The 10,492-nt window shown below is 36.8% G+C and overlaps 1 protein-coding gene across 1 annotated transcript in view; it reads left to right on the top strand.

Annotated features, from left to right (window-relative positions):
* The first annotated feature begins 2,818 nt into the window (after positions 1-2,818).
* The window catches only part of LOC144970898 (malignant T-cell-amplified sequence 1-like), an 11,649-nt gene continuing 3,975 nt past the window's right edge, over positions 2,819-10,492 (top strand). The window contains exons 1-2 of the mRNA XM_078911036.1: positions 2,819-2,926; positions 10,081-10,233. Coding sequence (XP_078767162.1) covers positions 2,916-2,926; positions 10,081-10,233 — 164 coding nt within the window. The 5' untranslated portion in view covers positions 2,819-2,915. The remainder of the gene's footprint in view (positions 2,927-10,080; positions 10,234-10,492) is intronic.

Below are 10,492 nucleotides of genomic sequence, written 5' to 3'. Positions count from 1 at the left end.
TCAATTCCAAATCTACACCTTTTTACTGTCCCATTTTCTGAACTGACCTCACTTTGTCGCAAGCGCCGTAAGCCGTAAGGCCGTAAAAAAATATAACAAAAACATAAGCGTGTTGCTAGCGCTGTAAAACCCTTAAAAACCACAAATCAAATTTTAAGTACTGTTGCTGTTGTTGCTGTTGTTGTTGTTGTTGTTGTTGTTGTGAGAGTATTTATGTAAGTGTAAGTGGTGTATTTTTGTTATTTTCAAATGTCCTATTATAGTAATAAAAAAAAATAATGATAATGATAAGTAGGTTAATGACAACAATAATGAAATTTATCTTAGAGACAGAGAAACAACCACTTAAGGTAGCGGTGTGTATATATTGGTCAGACGGACAATCAAAAGTGTCGTCATAAAAAAAAAAGAGAGAGAAAGGGCCACGAATCGGTCTATTGCAAAATTAGGAGCCGGCCCAGGCCCAGTGCAAATCATATACGTCGCATAATACCTCCTGGCTGTACTATAATAATAATAATAATAATAATAATAATAATAATAATAATAATAATAATAATAATAATAATGATATACTACTAACTACTACTACTACTACTACTACTACTACTACTACTACTACTACTACTACTACTACTACTGACTACTATACTACACTACTACTACTACTACTACTACTACTACTACTATACTACTATAATAATATATAATAATAATAATAATAATAATAATAATAATAATAATAATAATAATAATATAATAATAATAATAATAATAATAATAATAATAATAACAACAATAATAATAAGAAGAAGGAGAAGACGACGACGAAGAAGAAGATAATGATGATGATGATGATGATGATGATGATGATGATGATGATGATGATGATGATAATAATAGACTCTAATAGAGCGCACGGTATCCTCAACCATGTGGCTCTTGGCGCTTTACATCAACACAAAACAATATAGATGGTATATGATATACGAGATAAAAAAAAAGAAATGTTTTCAATGATTTCTAGAACACAGACAATGATTTGGACTCCTGGATGCTCTGTGGAATTGCTTCATACAGACGAACCAAAATGAGAAAAGCCCCTTGCCGATAAGGATCACACGTTGTGCACGCGTATCCGTATGTGTGTTCTTTCACCTTTGGTTAATGAATTTTAGATAGCAGAGCGGTCCAGTGACAGTTCCTTGAGGTACCCCCTGATAAAACGTTGCAATTCTCACTTCTATGTCCATCCAGGACTACTTCCTGAATTCTATAGCAGAATCAGTCTTCAATTAGCTGTTGTTCCTTCTGTTTTGAGTCGTTTTGGTCTTTTCGGGGGACTTTGGGCCGATGTTTATTAATTCCATGGTGTTCCAGTTTTCAGAGGAGTCGTCTATGGGTCACACTATTAAATGCCTTTGAAACGTCTGAAACACGTAGATCTGTTTGTTTTCTGCTGTCTATTGCCTTTCCTATTTATTCTATGGTGTTTACGAGCTACCGTTCACAAGATCTATGTTTTCAGAACCCATGTTGGTAATCGACTAGTACATGGCGTCTTTTGTAGTGCTCCGTTATTGAATGAAACACAATACGCTCGAGAACTTATACATTCAGTGTTCCCAGGGCCCTTAAAAGTGGTCCTAAACCAATAGCAACATGAAAGACGAAACATGATACTTGTTGGGCGACATGGCATCTTTCTCCGACACAGACAGCACTGTTTCCGACCAGGTACTCATTTTACACCTGAGTACGGTGAGAGAATGTGTTTACGATTCATGCCGCCTTAAATTAACAGCCAGCATCCGCCCCTGTCCCCTGTGTTAGCGACACTAGTCTATAGTTCGAGGCAATATCTCGTTTCTCTTTTTTTACATGGCAGTGACTAATCCATGCTTCCAGTCTTGGGCACGCGGCCTGTGTCGAGTGACCTTTGAAAAATGATGCATAAATAAGGAGCTATTTCTATTACACATTCTTTGGGGATCCTGGTGGGTATCAGATCTGGGCGAGTTGCTTTAGAAGGATGTAGGTCCTGGAGCTGTTTGGTTATCCCGGTTTGGGTAATGGTTATCCTTGGTATTGGAGGAATGCTGCTTCCATTTATTTTGCTTTTGTCATGTGTTGAGGATGTTTGCTTAATCTGTGGTGTCAGCTGCTTCCGTTCCAATCGGTCTTTGTAAAACTGCTATGCCTGATGTATCCCTGTGTTTAAATTTGATGTATTTCCAGAAGCGATTTGTGATGCCACCGTTTAGGTTTCTATTAGAATCGGAGGTGGGGGGGGGGGGGGGGGGGGGGGGGGTCGTTCCGTCTTCTTCTGTCTTCCATGTTTTGTTGTCCGTTGACGACTTATGTTCGATCCCCAATCGAGGCACGGTTTTCGAGATGATTTATTTTCTTGTATTTTATCTCTTTATCGGGCATTGTTTTATACACATCCTGTCCAGATTTTTTGTTTGTTTGTTATTATTATAATTTGTTGGGTTTTGTTTTTGTTATTTTATTTTTTTGTATGTGTGTATAATACGCCAACGCTTGGTCCTATTTTGTTCCTAAGATCTTTTTGTAGCTATGGATCATCTTTCTTTTCATTGGAGCTGGTATGATTATACAGTGTCACAGGCACTATTTAGCATAACAACTGAGACCCATTTGAATGGTAACAAGAAAAGAAGATAAAGAAAGAAAATCTAGTATAAACTGCCGGTATATTTAAGATTTTACTTTGATATAGTGTTTATTTAACTTTACTCTGGTCTTCGTTGAAGCAAGCCGGTTTTCTATTTCCGGGAAGATAACTCTACCAAAAAAAAGTTGTATTTATTTGTGCCGAAGTTTGTGTTGTCGACGAAAGCCCACCTGTCAGTCTCTCTTTAATTCGATTTAGAATCTTCAAACACACAAATATGTTCAAAAAGTAAGTAAAAATCAGAGGAATAACTTTTCATTTGTCAATCCCGATTGCTGAATTTATAAAACAAGTGTTTCACGTAAATAGACTGTAATCTAGTTGGGAATCTGGCGAGAGATAATAAGTCAAGTCAAGTTAAGAATAGCAATAGCAGGCCCCTCCTAGCCCCTAGGCCTAGGCCCGTTATTCGTTATGAGTATGAGTGTCAGGGCTGAGAATCTTCCGCCTAAAGGCGGATTTCCGCCTAAATGGTAGTTTATCTCCGCCCATCCCATCACATTTCCTCCTTTTTCAAATTTGCCTTGTCAAACATTTTCCTCAAAACCACAAAATCACCATTATGACATATGTCATATTTTGACACCTGTGCTCAGTCTCGTGAAATTTAGTGACGGTCCCGTTTTTATGACGTTGGGCCAGACAGTATGGCACCAGATGTCACAATTGACACAGAAGACCAGTAGTGTTCTTTGATTAGTTAGTTGATGGTTGGAAGGGAAGGGGAGGGACAAATGGGTCTGGATTTTTTCCCCCTGTTGTAGGTACCTATTGCCTTTTAAATCTCTCTCTCTCTCTCTCTCTCTCTCTCTCTTTTTTTTTTTTTTTTTCCCTTTGCCTTTCTTTCTATTTCTCTGTTCTTCTTCTTCTTTTTTTTTTTTATTTGGATATAGAATTCAAAAGGTCAATACATAAGTTATTCTGGTAAAGAAGTCTCTCCTCCTCCCCCCCCCTCTCTCTCTCTCTCTCTCTCTCTTTCTTTCTTTCGCAACCACATTAAATCATCTAGTATAGAGATGATATATTAGAACAAAGCAATGGTGGTTGGCTTAGTTTAATCTTTTTTCTTTTTACCTTATGGCTTTAAATTTGAGAGATTCTTGGGTTGTATTTATAAGCTGACTAACTACTAGGTTTCTTTGCTTGTGTTTGATCGAAAGACCGAGAAATGTTCCTCCTTTTTGACAATTGCTATTATCATCACTGAATAAAAAAACACTCACCAAAACCACTACATCAACATCTCTACCACCACTACTATTACAATCACCACCACATCATCATCCCTACCACCACTACTACTACAAATAGCACCACATCATCCCTACCACCACCACTACAACAACTACCACCACATCATCAACCCTACTACCACTACTACAACCACCATCATATCATCATCCCCACCACCACTACATCATCATCCCTACCACCACTACTACTACAACCACTACATCATCATCCCTACCACCACTACTACTACAACCACCAAACCATCATCCCTACCACCACTACTACTACAACCACCACTACTACTACAACCACCAAACCATCATCCCTACCACCACTACTACTACAATCACCACCAAACCATCATCCCTACCACCACTACTACTACAACCACCAAACCATCATCCCTACCACCACTACTACTACAACCACCACAACATCATCCCTACCACCACTACTACTACAACCACCAAACCATCATCCCTACCACCACTACTACTACAACCACCACAACATCATCCCTACCACCACTACTTACTACAACCACCACATCATCATTCCTACGACCACTACTACTACAACCACCAAACCATCATCCCTACTACCACTACTACTACAACCACCACAACATCATCCCTACCACCACTACTACTACAACCACCACAACATCATCCCCACCACCACTACTACTACAACCACCAAACCATCATCCCTACCACACTACTACTACAACCACCACAACATCATCCTTACCACCACTACTACTACAACCACCACATCATCCCTACCACCACCACTACTACAACCACCACCAAACCATCATCCCTACCACCACTGCTACTACAACCACCACAATATCATCCCTACCACCACTACTACTACAACTACCACCACATCATCATTCCCACCACAGCTACTACAACCACCACCACACAATCATCCATACTACTACTACAATCACTACCACATCATCCCTACCCCTGCTATTACTACAACCGCCACCACATCATTATCCCTACTACAACCACCAAATGTTGTAAGTACACTTTCAACTTTTGAAATTCCACCGAGTCGTGTTAGAACTTGCTGCAAGACAAATTTTGGATCGCATCTCAGTAAATTTGAGTGAAATTCAAATTTATAGGTTATGGTCGCATGGATGGGTCATGATCTTCACGATGAAAAATTTCCTCCTTTTTTGTGACCAGTCATTCTCACCCCTGGAGTGTACACGGTAACCGGGCACCTGGCATTAGGATCTACGTACAAGGTAACCTTGTACCGTGCTTTGGGAGGGAGGGGCGAAGGTGGCATTGAGCTTGGTGCCTTGATTTCTTTCATTCCTACTCTAGGCACTTTGATACCTCCAGTCCAGTGGCCGCCGATAGGCTCACTGTAAGGTGAAACTCGTTTTTTGGAACTTTATTTTTGACCCTTTACTGTTTTGGTCACCATGGCGTTATTTGTGAACCTATGTGACTAACTTTGGTATCATTATAAAGGGCACAAAACAAGCTTTCTAACGGTGTATTTAATTCTTAATTCCTGATTGTATTTCTCAGAAAGCTTATGTAATAAAAATTTATAAATTTTTGAATTATAAGAACTTTTTAAATTATGGATACATTTTAATTATACTTCATACATCGATAGACAATTAATTGAAGAATATCTCTGCCAAATTTCATCAAAATTGATACACTCGCTCATTATTTTATTTTCTCCGCCATCAACCCCACTTTTTAGGACAAAAACCTCATATTTTTCCCCCTTTTCATTTATCCTTAATTTTTTCCATACTTTCCATCCATAAAAATGATTTATATGAAAATAAAGCTTATTTTCTGACCATTAAAATGATACCTAACACTTGCCAATTATTTTTTAATTGAAACAAAATTACTGAAAACAATAAGTGGGCCATGTTGACTGTAAAACTCAAAATTTCCCGATCCCCGCGAGATGCTGGTTTTGAGGCAGCAGTGAGATCACAGATTCTCTCTGTAAAATTGACAAAAAATTTCAATAGAAAAATATAAATAACTCTGGAACCGTAGGTCGTAGAGAAACAAATAAGATATCAAATTTGATGTTTTTTCAAGTCCCATCCCCCTGACTGAGTCAAATCAAGATATTTTGAGTTTGAAAATTTTATCAAAGTGCCTACCTACTCCTACTCTACTTCTACTTCTACCCCGCCCTTTGTCAAAGTCAAACTTTGTGTTTGTTTAGTGTATGTGTGTGTGAGTGTGTGTGTGTGTTATAGGCAGAACATAAGCAGTAGCTGGGCTGCTACCGTGTACATAGATCCTGAGGCTAGGTGCCCGGTTACCGTGTACGTGGACACTGACTTGTTACCGTGTACGTAGACACTGACACTGGTTACCATATACGTAGACACTGCCTGATAAGAATATGAAGAGAGGGCAATAGGGAGACTTCGACTTCACTTGACTTTTCGTTCAGTTCATTCATTTGCTCACATTCTTTTCATTTTACTTAATATTTTTAGTCCTCTCTGACTAGACACTGCTCTATCGCCCTTTTTCCATCTCCTCCCCTTCCCTCTCGCTCGCTCTCCCCCTCCCTCTCCGTCTGTCAATAACTATAACCATGGCCATGACCATAACATGGACGATTATTTATTGATTATCCACAGACTGGTTCGAACCCGGTCCCTCGTTTATTTTTGTTTTAGTTTTTTCCTTCTTTACAAATGATTTTTATTGTTTTCCCTTTTGTCCTGTTTTCATCCTGACACTAAGCAGGGGTTTTTGAATTAATTCACGTAGTGTCGGATCATTTTTATATGCTCTTCCATTACGCATGCGCATTCCATGCGATTCATCAGCGATGCTGTGTTTCTGTATTTGGACATGGCAAAAGTTATGTTGTGATATCTGTATGTCTTTGTTAATTAAAAAAAAAAGAATATATATATATATATATATATATATATATATATATATATATATATATATATATATATATATATATATATAAATAATCGAGAAATCGAAATTTAAAACCAGAAAATAGAAGTTGCATTGAAGGTAAAATAATGTTCTAGAAAAATGTGACGAGCAATCAGGTGGCTCCATAGTGTAGTGGACATGCTGTCAGACTCTAACCTTGAAAGTACTGGGTTCGATACCCATTGTGGTCAATTTCTTTAAAAAATTTCATTTTATTGAGAAAGACATCATTTATGTTTCTTTTATAGTTACTGGACATATTTTTAATACTTAAAATTAATCTATTATTATTATTATTATTATTATTATTATTATTAGTATTATTATTATTATTATTATTAATTATATATTTTAAAAAATACAACATTGGTACCTTTCAATGTATTATCAATGTGCACTTATACTTATAACACGTCGATTATTATCATTATATAATATTTTAAAATAATCATCAATGTATTTGTTTACGCATCTTTGTCTTTTTATTTAAAAATTTGTTTTCTTCTTCCATTTTGTTTTGTTTAATTTTGTTCTTCTTGTTATTGCTTTTCAAAAACTTTTTACCATGTTCTATGTTTTGGTCATGGTGATCAGTATTTGTGTGCCATGTTTCTTTTTACCTTTGATTTTTAAAATTATTATTATTTTTATTTAATTATTATCTTTGTATAAATGTACATCGTTAATCATTAAGCAGCGTGCTTAACTACAATCTAAAACTATCTAAAACTCATGGATGTAGATGGGTCTATTCACAGAAAATAAGATGAGAAGTCTCTTTTTTCTTTGGGTCTATTTCTACACAGCGTGTTTACACCCCCAAGCGGCACATAAAAACAGTGTGTTAATTTATTTTATTAATATTAATATTTATTGTCATATATTGATTCGTACTTCCTTACAAAAATAGGTATTCAATTTCCTGTCCATCATTGTTTTTGTTTATTCTACTTAACTATTCCACTCACACATATATCTCATTCGTCCTTCGTGTTTTATTTGTCGTGTTTTGTTGGTAAAGAGGAAACCTGAAACTTCTACAGTATTTGTCTTCTTTGAATAAATTGAAGCTTACAATTCAATACTTTCTGTTATTTTTTCCTTTGAGCAGCAAAAATTTTGTGAATTAACCAGCACCGCCAATGGAGGTGCATAAAAACGATGCGCTTTTTTTTTTTACACCTCCAGCGACCTTCAGCGGAGGTGCATAAAAACGCCACCATTAATTAATGGTAGAGGCTAGGGAGACCAAGATTTTGGTCGATTATGGCTAGGGAGACGAAAATCTTGTTCTCCCTAGCCAAAATGGCCAGTTTTTGCTGGGGAGACCAAGATTTTGGTTCCCCGGTGTAAAACCGTATTTTCGTTTATGGAACTGTATCTTTATATTGAAGAGGCGAGTTTTTTCCTCTATGTATTTATTGCCCGCCTGTTTGTTTTTGTTGCTGTTCTTGCTTTTTTTTAGGTAATAATCACACCTCCCAACCCCACCCCACACCCAAAAACAGCCGCCCAACACAATAATATGTGAATTTTCATTTTCTTTTTTGTTGTTCTATTTTCTCTTATGTCGTTCCCAAAAAATCTGTTTACTTTTCTAGGGGAGGTGGGGGTACTTACTGTTGAGTACAATGCAGTATAGCGACGAATACAAAACCTTTGTTTGTTAAGGGGCGGTTTGGGTCTTTTCCAAAAAAATTTTAATTACCGATATTGGGCGGTTTTAATCATTCTGTATCGTCATTATAGGTTAAAAAACAACATTTATAGTGAAAAATTTTAATTATCTGTGTTGATACCCATTTTGCGACCTAATTTCAGGGTCTGACATAAAAAAATATAACAATCTTGTGGCAAACGTTCCACAAAAACGAATGAAGGAATGACCTCCATATTCTTCCCTCTTGTCAACATTGTACTATAGTGTGTCACCATAGAGAGATTTTACGGCTTTAGCTTATGTAATTTTTACTAGAACATTACAAAGTTGAGAATCAAAATGTTATGACAAAATCGACGTTAAAAATTCAGAATTAGGATTATAATTCAAAATTCACATATCTTATCAAAAAAATCTCTCTATGGTGACACAATACATTATCTCGGTGATAACTGTGGAAATTTTCTGACAATTTCATTGAATAGATTCAGAGAAACGTTTGACACAGTATCCCATACCCTTAGAAATATGACATTTTGAGAAAATAGCAAAATAGCTTCCCGTTTTTCACACTTTTCTTACTATCTGTACCATTTTCGACTGTTTTTTTCATGCCTTTATAGTCTACTTTAAGAATTTGGACTTCAATTATATTATTTCTAGGGTAATGAAATATCAATTTCCACCAAAATCTCAAAATCAATTTTTCGAAGGATTTTCCTAATAATTAGACCCAAACCGCCCCTTAAGGGTTTTACGACGCTTGCAACATATTTTGGTCACATCAGTACCAGTAAAAAGGAAGAAAATAGGATAGTTTAAAAAAAACATACAAGTGCCGACAGCTTTTTCTCTTTGATCTCGTATCATGTCTCCCCTGCGCCCAGCATCTCGGTTGTTTGTGGGTACCCCCCCACCTTACTCCATCGCCAGTTTATAATTTTTCATATAAAATATGGTTTTATGCCAGGGGACTGAAATCTTGGTCTCCCTAGCCAAAGCGGGCCATATTTTGGTCTCCCTAGCTAAAATCGACCAATATGGCTAGGGAGACCAGAATCTTAGTCAGGAGCTCTGAGGTTCGATTCCCAGTCGAGGTCGACTGACTTTTTGGGATGGTATTTTTTTTTCTTGCTTTGCCTGGCACCTTTCATACACATTTGTTCAGATCTTCATCTGAAACTAACACTGCTAACAAATGTTTGTGAATAGTCATGTGGCCTTTTTGCAACCATTTGCGAATAGGGTCGCCATAAAAAAAAAATTCCCCTTTTTAGGCGAGCTGTGAAACTAAGTAAGTCCTTCCTTATGGAGTCCATTGCTAACTGCATCTTCTATGTCTTCTTTTCCTCTTTTTTCTATGGGCAACCAAGTTATTTTGTATCAATATTTCCTCTCAGAAAATCATTTTTTTGACTTACTGTCCTGAGTCCTCTTAGGAGTCATGCCTATCTTCTGTTGAGAATATTCTGTTTAAACACAAACTTAATTGCTAGTTCATTGTTGTTATCCACCAGATTTGATGAGAAGGAGAGTGTGAGCAATGTAAATGTGGCCAAGAGTTCAGTCGTGAAAGGCATCAGGAATCAGATATTAGAGCAGTATCAGCATGTGGAGGACTATGTGGACCAGATTCTTCCCAAAAAGGAAGCACTTAAAGTTGTCAAATGGTGAGGTCAAGTTGCAAAGCCAGTGTTAAGCATTTTAGTGAATATTCTGTTGCATTTTGAATAGACGATCCATTTTGGAAAAACTATTTACAATTTTTTTTTTCCTTTTTAAAATATATCCTCACATTTAAGTCGAGTGGTTGATACAAATTGGTAACCTTAGTAGTCTGTTATATATTTTTGATGCCATGGGCATATTACAGACCTGTAAATCCTCTGGCTATAATTAGAATTTAAATGCAGTGAGGAAGAGGCTTTA

Source organism: Berghia stephanieae, chromosome 4 (assembly GCF_034508935.2).
Source record: "Berghia stephanieae isolate SIO BIC M18660-M18661 chromosome 4, UCSD_Bste_1.3, whole genome shotgun sequence".
Taxonomy (NCBI): Eukaryota; Metazoa; Mollusca; class Gastropoda; order Nudibranchia; family Aeolidiidae; genus Berghia; species Berghia stephanieae.
The sequence above is the reverse complement of the archived record's forward strand: the minus strand, read 5'-3'. Positions and strand labels throughout refer to the sequence as shown.